Source organism: Oncorhynchus mykiss, chromosome 18 (genome assembly GCF_013265735.2).
Source record: "Oncorhynchus mykiss isolate Arlee chromosome 18, USDA_OmykA_1.1, whole genome shotgun sequence".
NCBI classification, from domain to species: Eukaryota; Metazoa; Chordata; class Actinopteri; order Salmoniformes; family Salmonidae; genus Oncorhynchus; species Oncorhynchus mykiss.
In genome coordinates, this window is record NC_048582.1 from 58,723,906 (window position 1) to 58,750,806 (window position 26,901).

Genomic DNA, 26,901 nt, shown 5'->3' on the forward strand with positions numbered 1-26,901 from the left:
CGGCAACCCTTGAGATGGCAAGAACAAGATGTACGGATAAGGATATGGTTTGTTAAAGAAGAATGGTAGAAAGTATAAAACAGAGTGAGCTGAAGACAGGAGGAGAAATGGAAGTGAATGAGGTCGACGTATCAGATGTGCTGGTGTGGTGAAGTTCTTGGAGCCTGAGGCTTGCACCGAGGTTCAGGATAAAGATGAGTCTGTGACATTAGGCGTGAAGCTTTTGGAAAAAGTGGAACCTTGCCTTTTGGCTGATCCCTTTGTGGTTTCAGGGTGGGTGAAAACAGAGTTGGGTGCTGTGGAATCATTGGTGAGGGTAACCAAAAGTTTTCTTGTGATAATTTGTGTTTCTGCTGGTCAGACGGAGAAGGTGCTCTGCGTTAAACGAATGGGGGCATGAAATGTGAAAGGAGTGATTACTGGGGTAGCAGTAAATGTAAAAGTTGACCAACTGAAGGGGAAGATTCCCAGTGTTTGATGCAACACAGACAGTGTGGCCTGAGTGGTGAAAAAGAATAGTCATTTTCTGTTCTTTTGAGTTTTGATGTTGAGTCGTTGCCCGACAAATTGATTTTAGGATATATAAGTTATCCTGTACAAGCTTTTGTGCCAAATACATCACATTTTTGCAGGTGTCAAGCTTATGGGCATGTGGCAGCAGTGTGTAGGAGGGAGGTTCCTAGGTGTGAGAAGTGTGCAAAGGGCATGAGACAAAGGAATGTGTAACATTGAGGAAAGTAGTGGTATGTGTTAATTCTAGGGGTGCCTATGGGGCTGGGGATCAGAAATGTCCTGTGCAAGAGAGCCAGGTTGAGGTTTCAGGGTTAGAGTAGTGCAGAAGTTGTCATACGCTGAGGCAGTGAAGAAAGTAGAGGAAGATGGGTCAAGGGGTAGGGATTCTGAGAGAAGTGGTGTGAGTAGTAGATCTGTACCAGTACAGAGGGATAGTTCAACAAGTAAATATGTTTCAGTGAGATTGGATTTTTAGCATTTATAGCAATGGTTATTAACTGTACTGCAGGGATGGAACTGAAGTCGCAGAAAATGGAGGTGGTGGTGGCAGCTGCAGAGGTATGAGTGTGCGAGACATCAGAAGAGTGTTATGTGGTAGTTCCATTATTTCAGGTTGTTGGCCTGAGGTAGGACTAATTAGATTTAAATAGTGGAGTAGGGTGGTGTTTTTTTGTTGTGAGTGTTGTGTTAGATGGTAGGGTATTTGTTTATTTTTTTTCATGCAAAGTATAAGGGAGTTGTACTCCAATCTAGTAGGTGGCATTAATGCAACATTTATTGATGCCAACCACCGTTAAACCTCAACGAAGAAGACGCACCCAAGCTGTTGTGAGGCCAGAGCGCTCGGATCAACCCTACTCCTCATCCAGTGTGTGCTCTGAATTTACAAAACGAACAATCTAACAATGTACTGAATTTTTACAAATGCCCAGAGCACACTACACTAATTTACAAACGCACCCAGTGTACCAAGCAAAATGTGCAAAGAATGACCTTAGAATTCAGACATACATTTCTAAACATGATAACAGGCAGACACCAAAGTTGGAGGTAGATGTTTTTAAATATTATTTCTAAAAAGTGTTACATGCTTTTTTTAAATTCAAAACTGCATTATTTACAATGGTAATTCTTAATAAATATGCTCTCCCTAATTTTCATTGAGGGGTGAAACACCATTTTGTCAGCATCCCAAAAGGAGGACATTCTATGAATCCACCCATCTCCATTGCCCACCTAATGTGGCCAAACCCTCACATCTAAAGAAAAGATTAATTAAGAATGTTAACTGAAGTATAGTACTATAATATCAAATGTACTCAAATGAGAAACAAAATCATAGATAAACACATTTCATTCACTAGAGTGTTTCAACATGATCATCAATAAGGGTGCATTACAGGTAGGCTTTAACTATTTTAAGGCCCACCTGTCCATTAACTGTTTCAACTTGAGTTAACTGAACATCCATTGCCAGGAATAACCTGTACACAAGTTATTGGAGTGCCTCAGAGTGCAGATGAGGAACAGCAACACTGTATTTCACAAATTTAGCAGTTCATTTTCATCTCAAAATGTTATTTCCATCCCTTTATCAAAGTTTTGGCTGACCGAACTTCTTAAACACACCCCAGGTCACTTTATTACATGTTGTATTTCAAATATCTTGTCTTCATATAAAGTGATTTTTAAAGGGTACAGACTCACACCGGGCCTTGTGTTGGTATGACAACAGTCCTATGTCCTGTAGATGCTAGAACACAGGCTGATACCACATTGACTCGGTGTCGGTACCCCCTGTATATAGTCTCATTATTTTACTGTTTTACTTCTTTATTTATTTACTTTAGTTTATTTAGTAAATCTTTTCTTAAAACTGCACTGTTGGTTAAGGGCTTGTAAGTAAAACATTTTACGGTAAGGTCTACACCTGGTGTATTCGGCGCGTGTGACAAATCAAATTTGATATGAGTAGTCTTAACACAGTGCCCCGTCACTCAGGCTAGAGAACTACAACTCAACTAGGCATCTCACTGAACAGGAGGACCCCACTGGGCCACAGCACTGGACACAGCCAAGAGTCTAGGTCAGAGTTCAAAGGATAAGACAGACAAGTACTGTACCAGAGATGGAGGAAGACAGATATTATTCCATTGAATAGTACAGACCACAAACAGAGACGATGATCTCTGAGACGCGTAGCGAGAGAGGAAGGGATAGTACAATGATATAAGAAAGGTGAGAACAGTCCTGGATGATGGGTAGATTAGGAGGAGTGTAAGAAGCGATTGAAGGCGTTGTAGGCTGACTCCAGGTCAAACAGCATCTGGCGAACCTGGGAGTCATCCAGCTCATCAGAGGCTGACATGCTGCTGAGAGTGGTCAACCTGAAGAGGAAAACATGCAACTCTTTACCTTCGGAATTACTATACTATTTTAGTGTTACACCTACTGTCATTGTTAGACAATAAGGGCCATTTTCCCAGGCACAGATTAAGCCTGGTCATATATTAAAAAGTATGGTCAATGAGGATTCTCCATTGAAAGTGCTTCTTAGTCCAAGACTAGGCTCAAACTGTGTCTGGGAAACCAGCCCTAAATGTGTGTAAGTGAGGTATATCTTTACCAGAGGGTGACTTTGTCCTTGGCCTCATTGTCTGGGGGCATGTTGCTCATTCTGTTCATGGTCTCCATCAGCTCTCTCAAGTCTGGTTGGATCTGATAAATTCACACCACCCCATCAGTCAATGAAACATAGAAACAATACCGGACCCTAACCACTTTACCCGACAGGTTATATGGCTGCGTTTACACAGGCAGCCCAATTCTGATCTTTTGCCCAATTATTCATCTTCTGACCAATCAAATCAGATATTTTGCTAAAAAAAAACAGCAAAATATCCAAATTGTCCTATGTAGCCTATAAATAGGGCCTCTGAGGCTTTCCAAGCCCTAATTACTTTAGAGGTGATATGTTGATGTTCATTGTCACTTGACCTCAGTCGGATCTATTTACCTCATCCATCGCCCGGATTTCCAGACGTAGCTTGTCCATCACCGTGATAAAGAGCTGGGGATAAGAGAGGAGAAACAGAAACGAAGGACAATAATGTGTAAGCTTAACTGACAATTTCACTGTCTGTCAGAAACCTGAAATTTACTGCAGAACAATCACACATTTTCAAATGTGTGGTCTGGCAAGGTAAAAATCTGTCCTTCTGCCCCTGAGCAAGGCAGTTAACCCACTGTTCACCGGGCGCCGATGAAGTGGATGTCGATTAAGGCAACCCCCCGCACCTCTCTGATTCAGAGGGGGTTAAATGTGGAAGACACAATTCAGTTTAAATCATTCATTGTACAACTGACTAGGTATCCCCCTTTCCTTTCCTACCAGTCTGATCTTATGAAAGAGTTTGAATTTGTGTGTTATATCTCTCCTATGCTGTTCCTCTCTGTTCAGCGGCCCTGCTGGATCTTGGCAGGGTTGATGTGGGATGCAATTTGCTGTGGTACTTAAGGGGGCACCAACAGCGTTCTGGGATGAGCCAGAACATGCGTAAAATTAAGAAAAAGACAGTGCCAGAACAGAACGCACTTTATTATTAAATCGATATTGGACCGCAAATGCTTCAATGTTGGCAAAAAATGTTGGTGATCCCAGCGTCTGAAATCACTTAAGTGTTTAATGTCATGAGCATAGCGAAGAGACCTACCGATACGATATCAGCAATGCAGCGATTCAGGTTGCCCTTGTCATCCTTGATGGTGATTGGTCGATCCTCCTTGATTCTCTCCATAGCTAGCGGACAGTCAAGCTGATATACAAGAGAAGGGAGAGGAGAACAATATGAAATACAAACCAATGTATTCATATTCAGATATTGTTCTCAAGTTCGGCAGCCAGCAGATGGCTAAAGCACGTACACATCTGGGATCAGCCACTTTACGTTACAGTGAGTGGATTCCATTAACTGCAAAAGCTGCACTCCACTCAAAGCAGTGTGACTGATATAAACTCACTCTGTACTTCCTACAGAAGTCGTCGATAGAACCCACGTCAGATCCCTGGACCTGTTTGAAAGCAGCCTTGTACTGCACCAGTAGCCTGGAGCAAGCAGCCGTGTACCTGATGGAAACACAGTAATGGATCTCATTCTCTAATGTTGAAGCAACCTCATACAGTACTTTCAGAAAGTATTCATACGCCTTGACTTTTTCACATTTTATTGTGTTGCAGCCTGAATTTAAAATATAATTTGTGTCACTGGCCTACACACAATACCCCATAATGTCAAAGTGGAATTGTTTTTAGACATTTGTACAAATTAAAACTGAAAAGCTGAAATGTCGAGTCAATCCCTTTATTATGGCAAGCCCAAATCAGTTTAGTAGTATACATATGATCCTCTTAAGGATCCACCCCTTTTTTCAATTTTCACCTAAAATGACATACCCAAATATGCCTGTAGCTCAGGACCTGAAGCAAGGATATGCATATTCTTGATACAATTTCAAAGGAAACACTTTTTTTTTGTGGAAAGTAGGACAATATAACACATTAGATCTGGTAAAAGATAACAAAGAAAAACACCTTTTTGTACCATCATCTTTGAAATGCAAGAGAAAGGCCATAATGTCTTATTCCAGCCCAGACACATTTTAGATTTTGGCCACTCGATGGCAGCAGTGTATGTGCAAAGTTTTACACTGATCCAATGAGCCATTGCATATCTGTTAAAAATGTTGTATCAAGACTGCCCAAATGTGCCTAAATTGGTTAATTAATACATTTCCAAGTTCATAATTGTGCACTCTCCTCAAACAATAGCATGGTATTCTTTCACTGTAATAGCTACTGTAAATTGGACATTGCAGTTAGATTAACAAGAATTTAAGCTTTCGGCCTCCCGGGTGGCGCAGTGGTTAAGGGCGCAGTACTGCAGCGCCAGCTGTGTCATCAGAGTCCTGGGTTCGCGTCCAGGCTCTGTCGTAACCGGCCGCGACCGGGAGGTCCGTGGGGCGACGCACAATTGGCCTAGCGTCGCCCGGGTTAGGGAGGGCTTGGTCGGTAGGGGTGTCCTTGTCTCATCGCGCACCAGCGACTCCTGTGGCGGGCTGGGCGCAGTGTACGCTAGCCAAGGTGGCCAGGTGCACGGTGTTTCCTCCGGCGCATTGGTGCGGCTGGCTTCCGGGTTGGATGTGCGCTGTGTTAAAGAAGCAGCGGCTTGGTTGGTTGTGTATCGGAGGACGCATGACTTTCAACCTTCGTCTCTCCCGAGCCCGTACGGGAGTTGTAGCGATGAGACAAGATAGTAGCTACTACACAATTGGATACTACGAAATTGGGGCGAAAAAGGGGTAAAATTCAAAAAAAAAAAAAAAAAGAATTTAAGCTTTCTGCCCATATCAGATATGTCCATGTCCTGGGATTTTTTGTTTGTTACTTACAACCTCATGCTAAGCTACCTTAGCTCAACTCTCCCGCGGGGGGGGGGGGGGGGGGGGGACAACAACGATCTCGTAGAGGTTAACAAGTCACCAAAAAGTTTCATGGACTCACTGTGTGCAATAATACTGCAAAAATCACTGAAGCAATAATACTGCAAAAATCACTGAAGCTGGAGACTCACTAACTTTAAGCACCAGCTATCAGAGCAGCTCACAGATCACCGCACCTATACATAGCCCATCTGTAAATAGCCCATCCAACTACCTCATCCCCATACTGTTATTTATTTTATTAATTTAGCCTTTGCACCCCAGTATCTCTACTTGCACATTCATCTTCTGCACATCTATCACTCTAGTGTTTAATTGCTATATTGTAATTATTTTGCCACTATGGCCTTACCTCCCTTATCCTACCTCATTTGCACACACTGTATATATACTTTTTCTAGTGTATGTTTGTTTATTCTATGTGTAACACTGTTGTTGTTTGTGATGCACTGCTTTGCTTTATATTGGCCACGTCACAGTTGTAAATGAGAACTTGTTCTCAACTAGCTTACCTGGTGAAATAAAGTTTTTTTTTTTTTTTTAATGGTGTTTAACGTGATTTTTGAATTACTACCTAATGTCTGTACCCCACACATACAATTAATTATCTGTTAGGTCCCTCAGTTGAGCAGTGCATTTGAAGCACAGATTCAACCGCAAAAATCAGGGAGGTTTTCCCAATTCCTTGCAAAGTGAGATAAAACAAATATTTTAAAAAGCAGACATTGAATATTCATTACACTTTGGATGGTGTATTAATTCACTCAGTCACTACAAAGACACAGGCGTGCTTCCTAACTCAGTTGCTTGAGAGGAAGTAAATCACTCAGGGATTTCACCATGAGGCCAATGGTGACTTTAAAAAATGTACAGTTTAATGGCTGTGATGGGAGAAAACTGAGGATGGGTCAACAACATTCTAGTTATACCGCAACACTAACCTAAATGACAGAGTGAAAATAAGGAAGCCTGTACAGAATAAAAATATTACAAAACATGCATCCCGTTTGCAATAAGGCAGTAAAGTAAAATAAATCTACTTCATGTCCTGAATAGAAAGTGTTATGTTTGGGGAAAATCCAACACATGACTGAGAATCAACTCTTCATATTGTCAAGCATGGTGGTGGCTGCATCATGTTATGGGTATGTTTATCATTGGCAGATTAGGGAGATTTTTAAGATAAAAATAAACATCGATCTAATTAAAGGCAAAATCCTTGAGGAAACCCTGGATCAGTCTGCTTTCCAACAGACACTGGGACACAAATTCACCTTTCAGCAGGACAATAACCTAAAACACAAGGCCAGGTAGCCTAGTGGTTAGAGCGTTGGACTAGTAACCGCAAGGTTGCAAGTTAAAATCCCCAAGCTGACAAGGTACAAATCTGACATTCTGCCCCTGAACAGGCAGTTAAACCCACTGTTCCTAGGCCGTCATTGAAAATAAGAATTTGTTATTAACTGACTTGCCTAGTTAAATAAAGGTTAAAAAGTTTTAAAAAATTCGACATGTTTTTTATTTTTACAAAAGGATAGATTTGGAGTTACATAAACTTGGATTTTTGAGCAGGTACATATGCAGGATGCTACCCTCCACAGCATGGCCTTTTCTCCAGATCAAAACTCCAAACCTACAACTTAATTCTGACAAAAACCAGAGAGATTACTGCTTCCAAGGTATTATTTTCCCAAGCTATACAGAGGGTGCTGTAGCAAACAAACAGCAGAGACCTGAGGACAGCATTCCAACCTGGAACTGAGCCAGATTCAATTAACACTAAGGTGTGAAGTAAAAGGCCTTTGGCCCAACAAGTGTCGGGAGTCTTTGAAGCGTCCTCTGAAGCCCCCTCCTGCTGTTCAAAGACCATTCCCTGGCATTTTCTACAAGAAATCTTCCTCCAGAAATAAAAGCTTCTACCAAGTGGGTGTGACACCTACTCCTGTTGCCTGCTGCACTGCTGCTTGGATTCCACCTGGTGATCTGTTCACCGTCTGCCCTGGCCTGTCTGCTACAGGTACCTCCACCACACTCCCCCCTCTCTGTTTACTGTCTGCCCTGGCCTGTGTCCCCCTGTCTGCTACAGGTACCTCCACCACACTCACCTCTCCGTTCACTGTCTGCCCTGGCCTGTCTCCCCCTGTCTGCTACAGGTACCTCCTCCACCACACTCACCTCTCCGTTCACCGTCTGCCCTGGCCTGTCTGCTACAGGTACCTCCACCACACTCCCCCCTCTCTGTTCAATGTCTGCCCTGGCCTGTCTCCCCCTGTCTGCTACAGGTACCTCCACCACACTCACCCCTCTCTGTTCACTGTCTGCCCTGGCCTGTCTCCCCCTGTCTGCTACAAGTACCTCCACCACCACACTCACCCCTCTCTGTTCACTGTCTGCCCTGGCCTGTCTCCCCCTGTCTGCTACAGGTACCTCCACCACACTCCCCCCTCTCTGTTCACTGTCTGCCCTGGCCTGTCTCCCCCTGTCTGCTACAGGTACCTCCTCCACCACACTCACCCCTCTCTGTTCACTGTCTGCCCTGGCCGGTCTCCCCCTGTCTGCTACAAGTACCTCCTCCACCACACTCACCCCTCTCTCCCGAGCTTTCGCTTGCCTCCAGCACACACACACTGTTGGGTCGAGTGACTCTGAACTTACAATGGCTAGCCCCAAGTAGTTATATATTTAATATTTTTCTTGTGCAATTTGCCTCATGACTCCGGCATACTTTGTTGACTACAAACTTTCTTTACCCAACCGTGGGACAGGCTGTTTGTTCCCACACTCGGGACTTTGACTCTCTATTGGTGACACAGACTTTTGGCCTCCCATCCTATTCCATCCACCTCTCACCATTCATGTTACCTGATGAAATTGCTGTACAATATGATCTTGTTGCCACCTGATGCACATTCAGATGTCATAAATCAGCACTGCAAAGCTCTCCCTGTACTATACCGTGCTTTGATTGTATTACTGTGTATTACTGTTGATGATATCTGGAAATGTGCATGTACACCCTGGCCCATCATCTACAGTTGCTAGCCCCAATCCTGACTTGTGCTCTGATATCTGCATCACTGATTTCTGCTCTCTTAAAAGCCAGGGTTTTCTGCACGTTAACACGAGAAGCTTATTACCTAAAAATGGATCAATTGAAAGTGTGGGTTCACAGCTCCAATCCAGATGTGTTGGTCATTACTGAGACGTGGTTAAGAAAGAGTGTTTAGAATACTAATGTTAACCTTTCTCAGCAAGACAGATCTTCCAAAGTTGGAGGAGTGGCAATCTTTACCTAGGATCACCCTCAGTGCTCGGTTGTCTCCACCAAGTCTGTCCCCAAACAATTTGCTGGTTTTAAGCATTAAACTTTCAAATAGCTCTTTGTTGTCTGTTGTTGGGTGCTATCGTCCTTCATCAGCACCGGCCTGTACCCTACCTGCCTTAAGCGCTCTCCTGGCCCCTTACACTAAGTCTGAATTTGTCCTGCTAGGTGACCTAAATTGGAACATGCTTAAACCACCTGACCACGTCCTAAAGCAATGGAATTCCCTAAACCTTTCTCAGATTATCCCCAATCCCATAAGGTATGACTCCAAACACCCAGAAAAGGCTACTCGCCTCAATGTTATCCTCACAAATAATCCTGGTAGGTATCAGTCTGGTGTTTTCTGTAATGACCTTAGTGATCACTGTTTTACAGCCTGTGTTCTTAATGGCTGCTCAGTGAAACGACCTGTCCTGATTTGTCATAGATGCTTGCTGAAAAACTTTAATGATCAAGCCATCCATCATGAACTGGCCTCTGTAAAACGGTATAGAATCAGCTTGATCACCTCTGTCGAAGACGCTTGGACCTTCTTTTTTGATATTTTCAGTGGTATTGTTAACAAACACTTCCCCATAAAGAAAATGAGAATTAAAACAGGTTCAGCCCCTGGTTCGGGGGGCTGAGCATGGCTGAGCTCTTTAAATCACCACTTCATTAAGTCAGGATTCCTATCTGCCTCAGCCATGCCTCCTTGCCCATCCAATATTTTCTCCCACCCCTTCTAATGCGACCCCGATACTTCTCCCTCTTTTTCCCATGCCCCGCAACAAAGTTTCTCCCTGCAGGCAGTCACTGAGCCTGAGGTGCTAAAGGAGGTCCTTAAACTTGACCCCCAAAAAAAACATCTGGGTCAGATGGTTTAGACCCTTTCTTCTTTAAGGTTGTTGCCCCTTTCATCGCCAAGCCAGTCTCTCCTTTCTGGGGAGTTTCCCATTGCTTGGAAGGGAAATGCTATTTTTATTGACTTGGCCAAAGCTTTTGATACGGTAGACCATTCCATTCTTGTGGGCCGGCTAAGGAGTATTGGCGTCTGCGGGGTCTTTGGCCTGGTTTGCTAACTACCTCTCTCAAAGAGTGCAGTGTATAAAGTCAGAAAAGCTGCTGTCTCAGCCACTGCCTGTCACCAAGTGAGTACCCCAAGGCTCGATCCTAGGCCTCACGCTCTTCTCAATTTACATCAACAACATAGCTCAGGCAGTAGGAAGCTCTCTTATCCATTCATATGCAGAGAATACAGTCTTATACTCAGCTGGCCCCTGCCCGGATATTGTGTTAAATGCTCTACAACAATGCTTTCTAAGTGTCCAACAAGCTTTCTCTGCCGTTAACCTTGTTCTGAACACCTCCAAAACAAAGGTCATATCACGGGGCTTCCAAGTGGCGCAGGGGTCTAAGACACTACACTACAGACAACCTGGTTCAAATCCAGACTGTATCACAACCTGCCGGGATTGGGAGTCCCAATTGGCCCAGCGTCGTTAGTTTGGCCGGTGTAGGCCGTCATTGTAAATAAGAATTTGTTCTTAATTGACTTGCCTAGTTGAATAAAGGTTAAAAATATATATTTTTGTAAATAAATGTGGGTTGGTAAGAAGAATGCCGCTCTCCCCACATGTGCGATTACTACCTCTGATGGTTTAGAGCTTGAGGTAGTCACCTCATACAAGTATTTGCTAGTATGTAGTACTAGACGGTACACTGTCCTTCTCTCAGCACATATCAAAGCTGCAGGCTAAAGTTAAATCTAGACTTGGTCTCATAATTGTTCCTCTTTCACCTCAGCTGCCAAACTAAGCCTGATTCAGATGACCATCCTACCCATGCTAGATTACAGAGACGTAATTTAGAGATTGGCAGGTAAGGGTGCTCTCGAGCGGGCTAAATGTTCTTTACCCTTTGGCCATCAGATTTTCCACCAATGCTCCTTATAGGACACATCACTGCACTCTATACTCCTCTGTAAACTGGTCATCTCTATATACCCGTCAGAAGACACACTGGTTGATGCTTATTTATAAAACCCTCTTAGGCCTCACCCACCCCCCCCCTATCTGAGATATCTACTGCAGCCCTCATCCTCCACATACAACACCCGTTCTGCCAGTCACATTCTGGTCCCCAAAGCATACACATCCCTGGGTCTCTCCTCTTTTCAGTTCGCTGCAGCTAGCGACTGGAACAAGCTGCAACAAACACTCAAAGTGGACTGTTTTATCTCAATCTCTTCATTCAAAGACTCAATCATGGACACTCTTACTGACAGTTGTGGCTGCTTTGTGCGATGTATTGTTGTCTCTACCTTCTTGCCCTTTGTGCTGTTGACTGTGCCCAATAATGTTTGTACCATGTTTGTGCTGCTACCATGTTGTGTTGCTACCATGTTGTTATGTTGTGTTGCTACCATGCTGTGTTGTCATGTGTTGCTGCCTTGCTATGTTGTTGTCTTAGGTCTCTCTTTATGTAGTGTTGTCTCTCATTGTGATGTGTGTTTTGTCTTATATTTATATTGTATTTATTATTTTAATCCCAGCCCCCGTCCCCGCAGGAGGCCTTTTGCCTTTTGGTAGGTCGTCATTGTAAATAAGAATTTGTTCTTAACTCACATGCCTAGTTAAATAAAGGTTAAATAAAATACAAAAATATTCAGTCAAGATTTTTAGTACACACACACACAACCAGTCAGAGTATATAAACTCACTCATTAGGAGTCACACAGTCTTTGATGTAAGCTTTCTCCAGGGCCTGAAGGGTCTTCACCACAGCAAACAGCTCTGCCATGTTGTCAAACCTTGATAAATACAAGCACAACACTCAATGTTAACATCTCACCTACATGGTTTGTGAATAGCGTTTATCATGAATTTACAGTCAATGTTCACTTACTTCTCTCTCTCTCTGGCATTCTTGTACAATTTTACTTCCTAAAAAACAAACTGCATTATTTCTTATTTTGGATTTTTTAAAACCTGGTAACAATGTGGGAAACTCAAAGCCAGAGCTCCACCAAATATGCCATAAATATGCCATTAAATTATGCAAACCCTACAAAACCCCACTTACCTCATACAATTCAGGTTTATTGACAGGAGCTATAATGAAGAGAAGTATAAAGGCATAACAGAGATGCTTTATAAGACCACATCTCTTTGATGATCACGTCTATAAGAGTTCTCGAAAAAAGCCTGGGTCTTCTTACTTTCTTGTATTCTTCTTATTTCTATTTCTCGTGTGTTTTTTGTTCTACCTGGTGCTTCATTGATATTGATTGCTGCATTGTTAGTTTGGAGCTTGAAAGATAGGCATTTCACTGTACTTGAGCACGTGACATTAAAACTTGAAACTTGAGTACATTTGTGACTGTCAGGTAAAACTTACCTCCTCCCATACCTCCTGCGACAGGTATTCCGTGAAACATGGTGACTGCTGCCGTTTCACAACTTTATCTATTAAAAGTAATACATGTTACAGATGCCTTTCAAATATTTTAGCTATAACATCAAAGTTAATTAATTGACTGTAAACTGTGGCGATCTGTCACGTTAGTTAGCTAGCAAAGAGAAAATACAAGCAGGAAGTCCTCAATTGGCTAGCAAGTACGAAATGTAGCTTATCTAGCTAGCTACACTTTTATGAATTCACCACTCGTTTAACTAATTACAAAGGTTGGTATGGGAAATTATTTTATAAATAGATGTCAACAACAACATTCAAAGATGATGACATTAGCTACTGTAGATATTTTATGAAAAATAAGCTAGTTAGCTAGCTAGCATTTCCTTTGTGATTTATCTAACCAAAACAATCACCCATTTGGCACAATATATTGGCTGGATAAGTTAGGCCACTTCACAATACACTACTATTACGTAAATTGAAATAATATACACATGTTATTCGACCAATACTTCAATAATAAATCAAAATGTTCTGGAAATATTTAACTCACCCCCTTGGCAAACTGAAGTGACGTCAGTGTAAACACACCCCTCGCGGAACCAAAGGACCCACAGACGTCGCAAAACATAAGGTGCCCTTCTGTGCCTCACTTAAAATAAGCAAAATTCTAAATAAATGTGAAAATACAAAAAATACTATTTAGAAACGTGTTACCACACGAGGAAATGTATATTTGAATTATATTTCGTACTGATACTTTTATAAAGTGAGTGGAGTTTCATGTGCAATATCTGGCAAGTGGAAGCCAAATTATTTTCTGGCGCGCGAGACTCAAAAAAGACACAACATCGCTTGGCTATATGGTAAGACTGAAAATCGAATTAGATAGCTTGTGTTTTAGCTCAAATATGAAAAAGCTCTCACCTAGTACCGCTACAAAATATATCTGATATACTAACTAAAGCAGGTTTATGTTTTGACAAATGGCGTGGTTGAAGCTCAGCTTGTTACATGACGGTAATTGTTTTGTCATCCAAAGCAACCGGGGGGTTTCAATGTAAATCGAAGGAGGCTAATTTCCAAACGTATCATTCGCAAGCCTGTCCTACATTACCATGAAAACTTCCAAAGCGCCATCTCAGGCTTCAACACAGGAGGAGTGTGGGGTTTGGCTGGACACTGTAGACCTCAAAGAAAAGGCTAAACAGGTACTGTGCTTTGGAAAATGTCTGACTCATTGGTTCTGACCCAGCTGAGTTTGTCATGAAAACAAGATGGTCCACTACTATGATTCTTTATCATAATATGCTATATGTTTTCCTTGCTCTGAACTTGTGGAGACAATGACTGAATACATTCCCTAATTGTCATTTTTTTAAACTGTTAATTTCTCATTCCAGAGAAGGCCATTGCGACCCATCTCAAAACAACTGAATCCTCTGGCTCGGTCTGGAGGTTACAGCTTAGCAGTGGCGCTGAATTTTACACAAACAAAAATCCAGATTCCTGTAAACAAACAGAGCTCTATATCCTCATTCTTTACCCCGCAGCGCAAAGGTAAGCTCAGGTGCAGAGGAAATGCTGCCTCGGGATTAAGCTGTACTTCAACAAATGTAATCATGTCAGCAATTGTTATTTACAGTAATTCATGTGTTGTTAGTGTAATATCCCAATAATGTTTTAGAGGCTCCCCATGTCACTCTCTTACAGTGGCCCAAAAGGCACCTGCGTCTCCAGAGCCAAGTACACCCTCCACCAGATGTGCCTCAACTTCACTCAGGCGTGTTAACATTGGGAGCGGAACCAAACGGAAATGTGCAGCACGTTTAGAGTCAGGGGCACAGAGTACAGGAGCTCAACCCACCACCCTACAGATGAGCCCAGAGGGAGAGAATGCTACAGGCTATGAGTGGGACAGGCAGAGCTTCAGGGAAAGAGCATATTGGGAGGTTTCCCATATGCCCCATCTTAAAATGGACCGTCAGTCGGATGAGATGGAGGAACCAGACAAAAAGAGAAGGCTCTCGGTGAATTCCTCTCCCCCAGTAGAGACTGATACTCACGAGGAGGAGTGCAGTCAGGACCAATGGAGTGCCTGTAGCAGCCCACGGTATAGTGAAGATCTAAGTGAGCCAGATTCTGAGGGGCAGTGTGTTCTGACACACCAGGAACTCTTTGATGGAGTAAGACAGGCCAGTGACTCAGGCACTGCTTTCCCAGAGAGCCTGCAGAGTGAGGGTGGATTCAGGGCTTGGCTGGGTGCACAGGATAGAACCTCCACCCAGAAAAGGGCTGTCCCTTCTCATTTGATATCACAGCAGGTAGAAGGGAAAGAGAACGACTTACCACGATCAATGTCTTCGCCATCCCCAAACAAGATGTCTCCTCCTCTCAGCCCTGTTTCCACTCACAGATGGACAAAACCACATCTTCCATCACCACAGATACATGTTCTAGAACAACCATTGAGAGAGTGTGAGGGAGACACTCTTGCCATGCTGTTCACACAGGACTCTGAGGGCTTCAGGGTGATTGCACACCGTGCTCTGGTATCAAGAAGCCCAATAAAAGACCAGACTAATGTATTAGCTAGTGGTAGAGACAGTATATTTGCTGCTGATAAAACGCTGCTAGGAGAGGAGTTGCTCTTCACCCAAGACTCTCAGGGAAACAAGGTTATCAAACACTGACAATGTATGTATAATGGTGAAAACTAATGAATGAAATTAAGAACATTTTAGATGTTTTGTGTGTTGTAAATTGTATTGCAGGTTAAGGTTTCTAATCACTTGTTTGAAAACCACTTATGATCTTTACTTGAACACTTACAGTACCTGGATTGAAAATGTATCTGATGTATCCAGTTTCTGAACATTTCTCTTTTCCATCTTTATGGCACTGAATAAAATGTAACACAAATAAGAGATTCTCAAGTCCAAATTAATGTCAAGGCATCACACAAGCACTAAAGTTTAGATTTTATTTTGAAAAACGATACATTTATGTACACTCAATTTACTGCTGTGTATGAATAAAGACATGTGAAAAGCACTAACAGTATTAACCCCATCTAAATGCTGATGCATTTGTGTCCCAATACAAAATGCTTAATTTAAGGTTACAGTGGTGTATTCAGACTAACAGGTATGCATATTGACAATAGTTCAGTAGACATTGAACATTATGAAAAACATTTCTCTATCTTGATTTGTATCTAAGCATATTAAGGCTTATGCAGTGCTGGTGACAGCAATCTATTGGTGATGCTACAACCATATATTTGGGTTAGGAAAAGTAATAAGATAACTAGTTTAAGATATATCTTGCTTATCAAATGCAAGTAAGGTCTTGCTATTATCTTTCACTTTGTCAATTAAGTCTGCTGTCAATGCACTATAGGCTAGTATATATATATATTTAAACGTGTTTTTAAAAACCCACTCCACTCCCAATTCAGTGCTACCCCAGCTAGCACAAAGTTCTGAGAACCATTAGTTTGTTAAAGCTTGGCTTTAAACACTTGGAGTGTTGTTGCCCTACGGTTATTTTGCATACAACCTTCTAGGAATGGAGCAGGATACCCAGCTCACACATTTTTTGAGAGCTATATGTTTCTGTGGTGGGAAATGTAGTACTTTCAGCTCCATCCTGGTGGCGTAGTGGAATAATTCCATGGATAAAGAAGAGAAGATAATAGTTTTGAATTTCACTGACGCCATACCACAATAAAAAAATACAATTGTATGATTAATGCCGAAGCAAATACATTTGAATTTGTTCTGTGTTTGGAGTTCAAACCAGTTAAACTAAGCTAGCGGTGTTATTAGAAGTCTTATTGAAACATGTTCTCAGAACATTATTTAATTACCTTCAAATTACATTACCATTCTCAGAACATTAATAAAACCTTTCCAGGAAAACTTTCAGGGAACCATAGTAAAATGTTCTCAGAACCTCACTGCAACCTAAAAATGTAAGTTCCCAGAACAGGCAACATTTTTACTTCCGTTCACAGAATGTTACAAAAAAAAAATCAGTTCTACTGGTCAGGAAACTTATGGCTTCCTTCCCAGAAATGTGGAATCAAAAACATACGCTCCCACAACTTCCAAGGAACCAAATGTGCTAGCTGGGAGAACACTAGCATGCAGTATAAACATGATACAACTGTTAACTGAACAGCTAGATGTGAATAGTTTAGTATCGCAGAGTATTAAAGCAAACCAAAACAGTATATGCTTCAGCATCTTGTGGAACATACTCTACAACTCCCTCTCAACTGACCATATAGTTTCAAACTGGCCATTCAATTTTATCCGTGGAACATTCTCTTCATCCTACATATCATACAAATCAAAAGTCAACTCGACCTCATTCTTCAATACTTTCTGCCTCTCAAATCAAGTCACAACAAAGCATAAAGCATAAAACAACAACATTACAATGCCAGTATGGAATCTGAAGGTTCTCTTCAATCAAAAGACACATCCATAATATATCCTAATACAAGGTTTGCCTTATCAGGGTAGGTCTTTCAGCTGTTAACTTGTAAAGAAGTAATTATGTTGTACACATAGCCTACTTGCATAAACACCTTTTATGTTATGGCACACACAAGTAAGTGCCAGATACTTGTTTGAGAGTCTTTACCTTATTTTGCATAAACAGATTTAACAGATTAACATAAAGGCTACACTTCCTCACTATTCCTCATTTTAATGCAACTTTATTTGCCAAACACAGAAGTTCTACACGAAGAAACCTGACAAAAATACTGCATGTTTAAATAGTAAGCTTACCATAACTCTGTGGATAGTACAGTAGTTTTGTGAAGGAGAGTGCTCTGCAACAAATAAGCTGAACAAACAGTTCAAGGACAATCTACAATTTCAAAGTGCAGAGGAAACAATATAATGTAATCTTAATGCATACAATCAGGCGTACAATCAACTGACCTACAGCACTACTAGCCAGTCAGTTACACTGTCTGGTTTGTGTGGTACAGGATCCCTTTTATTACCAGCCTATAAGGTTTGTGAAACCTCTGACGGAGAGGGAAAATAGATGAGGAATAAATGGGGGTGATAAGAGATCATCTCGATGAGGAGGAAGTATCAGCAATCAGCCAGCGATCTCTGTGGGTTCTGTCACCAGTTTGGACCCGTCCCAAACGGTCTTGAACTGCTCAGGAACTGGGAACTCCCTCTGTTAAACAGACAATGTTAAAAACAAAACCACACTCAGACATACTCTCACTAAGTCTTATCCTTACACTCTCTCTCACAGACAGACAGGCAGCCAGACAGACAGGCAGACAGGCAGGCACGTTGGAAATGCAAGCCCTCAACACACACTTTAACACACACTCACATAGTCGTCATCCTGTGGTACCAGGATGTTCATCTCAGAGCTCTTGGCGCTGACGATCTCACAGTCCAGAGCGTCCTTACTCAGGTAGACTTGGCATCCCTCTGTCTTGTTGATGGAGATGGTAGGAACTCTACCCATCACCTGGACAAAAGTGGGGCAGATACTTCCATCTTATAACTAGTCTAGGGACAGTCATTTTTCATGTCCGCGTAACCTGAAAAGTACAAAAAAAACTCATGGCCCTAACTCAGAGGCACCTAACTCATGGCCCAACATAACATATACAACTAAATGTGCCAGTACTATACATCTATGATAGGGTTATTGCAGGTACATTGAAGCTGAACTTCAGATGCCGAGAGGAAAGAGAACGCATAATGTATGTTATCTGCTTGAACATGTATGAAATTTGAGCTGACCTGTAACTGAATGTCCTTTGAGTTGATTATTTCCACAATGCCAACGATGTTGTCAAACACCAGACCAAGCTTCTTACAGTTATCTGTCAGAGGTGAACGTCATAGGAAAGCATGAAATACGTGAGTGAGAGAGATACGGGAACGATGCTGTCAAAGATGACAAAGAAATTGTCCACTGTGTATTGCCACTCCTTTGTAAATGACGTCGCAGTATAAATGATCAAACCTTAATAACAGAAATACAGTATGATCAACTCAGAAGTAATACAACAGATGGCTGAACTCACCCACAATGATGGAGTTGATCTTTCCCTCTATATGTAGAGTAGAGTTGCTGCAGCAGAAGACATAGGCCACCTGTCTCAGCTCTGTCTCCTTGATAACCAGGTCATGAGCCTGGTCAAAGTACTCCTGTGGGGAGAAACAACAAACAAGACCTGTGACCGTCTGACCCCTCTCCGGTTTGACCCTTCACCTTTGTATGACCTCATTGGGTGCAGCACCAGACATCACCATCGCCTCCGAAAGTGTACTGTCACACACTAACAGCAGTCTTGGTCATTGAATATGTGAGAAGCACCAAAATGTTCCTGACTCACTAGACATTCTTTAAGCTCCTCCATGTCCTCCATTTTGATAATAGCAAAACTTAGAAGCCTGGCAGGCAAGGCAAGACACTAGGTAACGTACCACCCTCCATTTCTTCCCCTCCAGCTCCAGCTCCAGCAGTGGGGGTCGTTTCTGGGGAAGCGCTAGGTTGGAGGAGCCGCCGGGGTTCCGGCTCTTGGATGGGGAGGCGTGATTCTCACCTCCCTGGGAGCGAAGGGCGGGATTCTTATGGGTCATCTGGTCCTTTGAGACGTGCTTTAATGCTAGTGAACAGAGAGAGGATACTTCATTGTAATAAGTTGTTGTTTTAGTACAAAAATGTATAAAAAAATGAACTATCAAAAAATCTCAATTTGAGAAACTTTGACCCTAACTGTTGTTTAATAAACACAGCATAGAAATATAATGACTATTTCTATGTCCTCAACACAGCAACTCATCAATTCTCCCTCACTTTCTCCTTCTGTTTCTCCCCCTCCTTCCTCGTCTTCTCTCCTGTCTTGGCTACCTTTGGATCCCTGGTTCAGCTGGGCAAACAAGGCTGAGTGCTGGGCAGTGGTGCTTTCAGAACTCTGTAACTGTCGCTCCTTCTCGCTCCCTTTCTTCTCCTGTTTCTACTTCTTTTCCCTCCCTCCCTCCCTCCCCCCCTGCAGTTGGATCAGAGCTCTTCAACCCCTGGGTGACGGTGGCTTGGCTACCTTTAGTGATTGCTTCTCCTTGGTTCAACTGGGCGAAGAGAGCCGAGTGCTGGGCCGTGGTGCTGTCGGCCTGTGGCAGTTTGCCTGTGAAGACTGGTGGGGGTCCAGGGGGTGGGGTTGGTGGAAGGGGGCTGGGACCGCCAGGGGCAGGAGCGAACAGAGAGGGAGGAGCAATGGGACCTTGTGTTGAGAGATAGAGAGAGGAGTGTTACTCTCTGTGAATCAAGACTAGATGATGGTGAAGAAGTCTGGAACTACAGTCCCCCTCTGTCGAAGATGCTTGGACCTTCTTTTTTATATATTTTCAGTGGTATTGTTAACAGACACGCCCCCAAAAAGAAAATGAGAGCTAAAAACAGGTTGAGCCCCTGGTTCGACCATGATCTTGCTGAGTTCCTCCACCTCAAGAATTGCATTTGGCAAAAGGCTCGGCACACGCATACTCAGGCTGACTGGCACTCGGTTAGGCAAATGAGAAATAAGTGCACTCAGGCTATCTGGAAGGCCAAAGTTAGTTACTTTAAGGAGCAGTTCTCTCTCTGTGGGTCTAACGCTAAGAAGTTCTGGAAAATGGTTAAAAACCTGAAGAATAAACCCTCCTCCTCACAGCTGCCCATGTCCCTTAATGTTGTTGGTATGGTTGTTACTGACAATAAGCACATGGTTGAGCTCTTTAAATCACCACTTCATTAAGTCAGGATTCCTATTTCACTCAGCCATGCCTCCTTGCCTGTCCAACATTTCCTCATCTCCCACCCCTTCTAATGACTATTCCCGATGCTTCTCCCTCTTTTTCCCCCGCCCCGCAACAAAGTTTCTCCCTACAGGCAGTCACTGAGTCTGAGGTCCTAAAGGAGCTCCTGGAACTTGACCCCCAAAAAACATCTGGGTCAGATGGTTTAGACCCTTTCTTCTTTAAGGTTGCTGCCCCTATCAACGCCAAGCCTGTCTCTCCTTTCTGGGTAGTTTCCCATTGCTTGGAAGGCAGCCACGGTTCGTTCAAGCTTTTCCGAACTGTTACAGACCTATTTCTATTTTTCCCTGTTTATCAAAAGTGTTGGAAAAACTTGTCAAAAAATCAACCGACTGGCTTTCAGGATGTCTATAGTATTCTCTCTGGTATGCAATCTGGTTTCCGCTCAGGTTATGGATGTGTCACTGACACGCCCTTGATTCTAAGCAATATTGTGCTATTTTTATTGACTTGGCCAAAGCTTTTGATATGGTCGACCATTCCATTCTTGTGGGCCGGCTAAGGAGTATTGGTGTCTCTGAGGGGTCTTTGGCCTGGTTTGCTAACTACCTCTCTCAAAGAGTGCAGTGTATAAAGTCAGAACATCTGCTGTCTCAGCCACTGCCTGTCAAGGCTCGATCCTAGGCACCACACTCTTCTCAATTTACATTAACAAAGCTCAGGCAGGCAGTAGGAAGCTCTCTCATCCATTTATATGCAGATTATACAGTCTTATACTCAGCTGACCCTCCCCGGATTTTGTGTTAAATGCTCTACAACAACGCTTTCATAGTATCCAACAAGCTTTCTCTGCCCTTAACCTTGTTCTGATCACCTCCAAAACAAATGTCATGTAGTGTGGTAAGAAGAATGCCCCTCTCCCCTCAGGTGTGATTACTACCGCTGAGGGTTTAGAGCTTGAGGTAAGTCACCTCATACAAGTCCTTGGGAGTATGGCTAGACAGTACACTGTCCTTCTCTCAGCACATATCAAAGCTGCAGGCTAAAGTTAAATCTAGACTTGGTTTCCACTATCGTAATCGGTCCTCTTTCACCCCAGCTGCCAAACTAACCCTGATTCAGATGACCATCATACCCATGCTAGATTACGGAGACATAATTTAGAGATTGGCAGGACATATCACTGCACTCCTTTTTGGACACATCACTGCACTCTATACTCCTCTGTAAACTGGTCATCTCTGTAAACCCGTCACAAGACCCACTGGTTGATGCTTATTTATAAAACCCTCTTAGGCCTCACTCCCCCCTATCTGAGATATCTACTGCAGCCCTCATCCTCCACATACAACACCCATTCTGCGAGTCACATTCTGTTAAAGGTCATCAAAGCACGCACATCCCTGGGTCGCTCCTCTTTTCAGTTCACTGTGGCTAGCGACTGGAACAAGCTGCAACAAACACTCAAACTGGACTGTTTTATCGCAATCTCTTCACTCAAAGACTCAATCATGGACACTCTTACAGACAGTTGTGGCTGCTCTGTGTGATGTATTGTTGTCTCTACCTTCTTGCCCTTTGTGCTGTTGACTGTGCCCAATAATGTTTGTAGCATGTTTTGTGCTGCTACCATGTTGTTGTCATGCTGTGTTGTCATGTGTTGCTGCCTTGCTATATTGTTGTCTTAGGTCTCTATGTAGTGTTGTCTCTCTTGTCGTGATGTGTGTACTTAAACATTTAAAAATGTTTCATCCCAGCCCCGCAGGAGGCCTTTTGCCTTTTGGTAGGCCATCATTGTAAATAATAATTTGTTCTTCACTGACTTACCTAGTTAAATAAAGGTTAAATCAAATAAAATACAGTTGTTGGCCGGCAGGTGGAGTATAGGACAAATAGTTGAGGGTCTTCATATTCAACTGGTTTCTTGTAGCAGATGTGGCCAACGTCAAAGCTGGGTTGGAACAAACGCCTGCAAACACTATCCCTCCAGCTCTCCAGGACCAGAGTGGTCCACCCTTGGCAAATAGGATCCTTAACTACCACTGTGTGCTGTTCTTGACATTTATATATGCATATGGTGAAAAGTGGAGACCTAAGGCAGGGATTCAATCCGACTGTATGTTGTGACAATGCAGCTTTTAAAGGCAATGTTTCCGCATTGATCATTCATGGTAAACGCTGCATATGTGGGGTCAATCAGAAATTACCTTTAATGTCAAGCATGCTATAACACGGATCTAAGGCAGATTGGATTGAATCCCGGCCTAAGTCCTGCTGCGACAGGGACTCTGGTCAACCTTTACTCTAAATGCATTTTTTCTCACTGAGAGCCTTACTTACCAAGCTAATGAGCAGATGAATGTAGAGCCCCATGCACGCCAACTCCAGAAAAGACAGACAGAGAGAGAGAGAGAGAGAGTCTGTCTGTCTGTCTGACTGACTCTGACGACACAGCTGCCAAGGACAGTTACCCATGGTCCCCCTTCTACACTCAAACATGCCACAGCAACTGTACAACCCCCACCCCCTCCCCTCCCTCCACACACACGCAGGCACACGCACGAACGCACACGCACACACACACCACGCAAGTACCGCTGCAGCCAGTGTGAGACTGATGTACTGGTGATTGGTGTTGCAGTTCATTGGGGGTTTAGCAGTCTATGAGGTCCAGCTGACAGTACTCAACCTCTGACCTGTGACACGTGTGGTACATATCATTACAAAACAACACAGTTGTATTAGTTGTCAGTTTAGCAAATGCCCAATGATTAAAGCTGAGTGCAATGAAATTAAGGGCTGGATTCACTCCATATCATGAAAGATCCGCATAAAAATTGAAAGGTAATTTCCGATTGAGCCTACATATGCAGCGTATACCGCGAACGTGGGAACGCAGTCTCCACGAACATTGCCTTTACATTTTAATCGAGCTATAACGCAGATTTTCCGTGATACTTCTGGGATACGGACTGAATCCAGAGCTGTGTGTGTGTAGTTTGTGTGAATACACAACGTGTGTGTGTCTGCATGTGTGACAGTGTGTCCCTGCCCCTCTGAACAGAAGCAGACAGATTAGATGAGAGAAAAGCCTGGTAATTTAAAGTAGGTTGTGGGGTGTGTTGGAGCAGGTGTGTAGGGCCTGAACTTCACAGGGCTTTGTTGCGGCTTTCTTTGGTGAAGAAAACCTCCATTCAAGTCCACCCTGAGGACCACCTGTCCAAGCCACACACTCCTTAACTCACACACACACAAACACACACACAAAACCCTGACACCTAACGGCAGGAGGGACACACACTCTCGCATGTGCACACACACGAGCACACACCTTCAGTCCACCAAATTGTGTGACAGTCTATATGCCTCAAAGGACCACACAGAGGATTCTGGAAGATCACTGAAACAGACAGTGGCCTTGAACTGAGTTCAACACTCTTTAGAGAAACGTGAAGTCTAAGGAGTTTTACTTTCAGTTATATTGTCATGTAAAAAGATAAACAAATAAACGTATCACTTCCACTGGATGCAGGAATATGATTTCTGATTGGAAACCTGCCAGAGAGAAAGGGAGAATGAGAAGGGGGAAGGGAGAGGGAGAAGGGGGGAAGGGAGAATGAGAAGGGGGGAAGGGAGAGGGAGAAGGGAGAAGGGGGGAAGGGAGAATGAGAAGGGGGGAAGGGAGAATGAGAAGGGGGGAAGGGAGAATGAGAAGGGGGGAAGGGAGAAGGGGGAAAGGGAGAATGAGAAGGGGGGAAGGGAGAAGGGGGAAGGGGGGAAGGGAGAAGGGGGGAAGGGAGAAAGGGAGAATGAGAAGGGGGGAAGGGAGAGGGAGGGAAGGGAGAGGGAGGGAAGGGAGAGGGAGGGAAGGGAGAAGGGGGGAAGGGAGAATGAGAAGGGGGGAAGGGAGAATGAGAAGGGGGGAAGGGAGAGGAAAAGGGGGGAAGGGAGAGGAAGAAGGGAGAAGGGGGAAGGGAGAATGAGAAGGGGGGAAGGGAAAGGGAGAAGGGGGGAAGGGAGAATGAGAAGGGGGAAGGGAGAATGAGAAGGGGGAAGGGAGAATGAGAAGGGGGAAGGGAGAATGAGAAGGGGGGAAGGAAGAAGGGAGAAGGGAGAATGAGAAGGGGGGAAGGGAGAGGGAGAAGGGAGAAGGGGGGAAGGGAGAATGAGAAGGGGGGAAGGGAGAATGAGAAGGGGGGAAGGGAGAGGGAGAAGGGGGGAGGGAGAGAGAGAAGGGGGAAGGGAGAGGGAGAAGGGAGAAGGGGGGAAGGGAGAGAGAGAAGGGGGAAAGGGAGAATGAGAAGGGGGAAAGGGAAAGGGAAAGGGAGAGGGAGAAGGGAGAAGGGGGGAAGGGAGAGAGAGAAGGGGGGAGGGAGAGAGAGAAGGGGGAAGGGAGAGGGAGGGAAGGGAGAATGAGAAGGGGGGAAGGGAGAGGGAGAAGGGAGAAGGGGGGAAGGGAGAATGAGAAGGGGGAAGGAAGAAGGGGGAAGGGAGAATGAGAAGGGGGGAAGGGAGAAGGGAGAAGGGAGAAGGGGGGAAGGGAGAATGAGAAGGGGGGAAGGGAGAATGAGAAGGGGGGAAGGGAGAATGAGAAGGGGGAAGGAAGAAGGGGGAAGGGAGAATGAGAAGGGGGGAAGGGAGAAGGGAGAAGGGAGAGGGGGGAAGGGAGAGGGAGAAGGGGGGAAGGGAGAGGGAGAAGGGAGAAGGGGGGAAGGGAGAGAGAGAAGGGGGAAGGGAGAATGAGAAGGGGGGAAGGGAGAATGAGAAGGGGGAAGGAAGAAGGGGGAAGGGAGAATGAGAAGGGGGGAAGGGAGAAGGGAGAAGGGAGAGGGGGGAAGGGAGAGGGAGAAGGGGGGGAAGGGAGAGGGAGAAGGGGGGGAAGGGAGAGGGAGAAGGGAGAAGGGGGGAAGGGAGAATGAGAAGGGGGGAAGGGAGAATGAGAAGGGGGAAGGAAGAAGGGGGAAGGGAGAATGAGAAGGGGGGAAGGGAGAAGGGAGAGGGGGGAAGGGAGAAGGGAGAGGGGGGAAGGGAGAGGGAGAAGGGGGGAAGGGAGAGGGAGAAGGGAGAAGGGGGGAAGGGAGAGAGAGAAGGGGGAAGGGAGAATGAGAAGGGGGGAAGGGAGAATGAGAAGGGGGAAGGAAGAAGGGGGAAGGGAGAATGAGAAGGGGGGAAGGGAGAAGGGAGAAGGGAGAGGGGGGAAGGGAGAGGGAGAAGGGGGGGAAGGGAGAGGGAGAAGGGAGAAGGGGGGAAGGGAGAGAGAGAAGGGGGAAGGGAGAGAGAGAAGGGGGAAGGGAGAATGAGAAGGGGGGAAGGGAGAATGAGAAGGGGGGAAGGGAGAATGAGAAGGGGGAAGGGAGAATGAGAAGGGGGGAAGGGAGAAGGGAGAAGGGGGGAAGGGAGAAGGGAGAAGGGAGAAGGGAGAAGGGAGAAAGGGAGAATGAGAAGGGGGAAGGGAGAAGGGAGAAGGGAGAAAGGGAGAATGAGAAGGGAGAAGGGAGAAAGGGAGAATGAGAAGGGGGAAGGGAGAGGGAGGGAAGGGAGAGGGAGAAGGGGGGAAGGGTGAGGGAGAAGGGGGGAAGGGTGAGGGAGAAGGGGGGAAGGGAGAGGGAGAAAGGGAGAATGAGAAGGGGGGAAGGGAGAATGAGAAGGGGGGAAGGGAGAATGAGAAGGGGGGAAGGGAGAGGAAGAAGGGAGAAGGGGGAAGGGAGAATGAGAAGGGGGGAAGGGAGAATGAGAAGGGGGGAAGGGAGAATGAGAAGGGGGGAAGGGAGAATGAGAAGGGGGGAAGGGAGAATGAGAAGGGGGGAAGGGAGAGGGAGAAGGGAGAAGGGGGGAAGGGAGAATGAGAAGGGGGGAAGGGAGAGGGAGAAGGGGGGAAGGGAGAGTGAGAAGGGGGGAAGGGAGAGGGAGAAGGGGGGAAGGGAGAGGGAGAAGGGGGGAAGGGAGAGGGAGAAGGGGGGAAGGGAGAGGGAGAAGGGGGGAAGGGAGAATGAGAAGGGGGGAAGGGAGAGGGAGAAGGGAGACGGGGGGAAGGGAGAAGGGGGGAAGGGAGAGGGAGAGGGAGGGAAGGGAGAGGGAGAAGGGGGGAAGGGAGAGGGAGAAGGGAGAATGAGAAGGGGGAAGGGAGAGGGAGGGAAGGGAGAAGGGAGAATAAGAAGGGGGAAGGGAGAATGAGAAGGGGGAAGGGATAATGAGAAGGGGGGAAGGGAGAGGGAGAAGGGGGGAAGGGAGAATGAGAAGGGGGGAAGGGAGAATGAGAAGGGGGGAAGGGAAAGGGAGAATGAGAAGGGGGGATGGGAGAATGAGAAGGGGGGAAGGGAGAATGAGAAGGGGGAAGGGAGAATGAGAAGGGGGAAGGGAGAATGAGAAGGGGGG

At 44.8% G+C, this 26,901-nt stretch overlaps 3 protein-coding genes across 4 annotated transcripts in view; 1 reads left to right on the forward strand and 2 right to left on the reverse strand.

Moving 5' to 3' along the window:
* Positions 1-1,557: 1,557 nt before the first annotated feature.
* Positions 1,558-13,363, reverse strand: LOC110496611 (vacuolar protein sorting-associated protein 28 homolog). The gene is made up of 10 exons (XM_021572607.2): positions 13,287-13,363; positions 12,716-12,783; positions 12,401-12,429; positions 12,224-12,261; positions 12,039-12,128; positions 4,534-4,639; positions 4,227-4,328; positions 3,530-3,583; positions 3,140-3,231; positions 1,558-2,900 (listed from the first exon to the last, which is right to left on the reverse strand). Exons 2-10 carry the CDS (start codon positions 12,753-12,755, stop codon positions 2,780-2,782), a joined length of 672 nt encoding a protein of 223 aa, XP_021428282.1. The 5' UTR covers positions 12,756-12,783; positions 13,287-13,363; the 3' UTR covers positions 1,558-2,779.
* An 80-nt stretch (positions 13,364-13,443) lies between these two features.
* LOC110496610 (aurora kinase A and ninein-interacting protein) lies at positions 13,444-15,662 on the forward strand. The gene is made up of 4 exons (XM_021572605.2): positions 13,444-13,599; positions 13,776-13,944; positions 14,137-14,293; positions 14,447-15,662. Exons 2-4 carry the CDS (start codon positions 13,852-13,854, stop codon positions 15,424-15,426), a joined length of 1,230 nt encoding a protein of 409 aa, XP_021428280.2. The 5' UTR covers positions 13,444-13,599; positions 13,776-13,851; the 3' UTR covers positions 15,427-15,662.
* Positions 15,663-16,433: 771 nt separating this feature from the next.
* LOC110496609 (adenylyl cyclase-associated protein 2) overlaps positions 16,434-26,901 on the reverse strand; it is a 48,676-nt gene continuing 38,208 nt past the window's right edge. For both annotated transcript variants that reach the window (XM_036953360.1, XM_021572603.2), the window contains 6 exons: positions 19,833-20,013; positions 19,216-19,397; positions 18,813-18,936; positions 18,526-18,608; positions 18,107-18,247; positions 16,434-17,941 (listed from right to left, as the gene is read on the reverse strand). In XM_036953360.1, coding sequence (XP_036809255.1) covers positions 17,858-17,941; positions 18,107-18,247; positions 18,526-18,608; positions 18,813-18,936; positions 19,216-19,397; positions 19,833-20,013 — 795 coding nt within the window. In that variant the 3' untranslated portion in view covers positions 16,434-17,857. The remainder of the gene's footprint in view (positions 17,942-18,106; positions 18,248-18,525; positions 18,609-18,812; positions 18,937-19,215; positions 19,398-19,832; positions 20,014-26,901) is intronic.

What these genes read in the sequence shown, in the direction of transcription:
- LOC110496610 (XM_021572605.2), top strand. Translation starts at nt 13,852, where the DNA reads ATGAAAACTTCCAAAGCGCCATCTCAGGCTTCAACACAGGAGGAGTGT. An exon ending in TCAAAGAAAAGGCTAAACAG is followed by an intron (nt 13,945 to 14,136) that starts GTACTGTGCTTT and finishes TTCTCATTCCAG; the next exon opens with AGAAGGCCATTGCGACCCAT. An exon ending in CTTTACCCCGCAGCGCAAAG is followed by an intron (nt 14,294 to 14,446) that starts GTAAGCTCAGGT and finishes ACTCTCTTACAG; the next exon opens with TGGCCCAAAAGGCACCTGCG.
- LOC110496611 (XM_021572607.2), bottom strand. Translation starts at nt 12,755, where the DNA reads ATGTTTCACGGAATACCTGTCGCAGGAGGTATGGGAGGAG. An exon ending in ATAAACCTGAATTGTATGAG is followed by an intron (nt 12,262 to 12,400) that starts GTAAGTGGGGTT and finishes TTTGTTTTTTAG; the next exon opens with GAAGTAAAATTGTACAAGAA. An exon ending in AAATCCGGGCGATGGATGAG is followed by an intron (nt 3,232 to 3,529) that starts GTAAATAGATCC and finishes TGAATTTATCAG; the next exon opens with ATCCAACCAGACTTGAGAGA.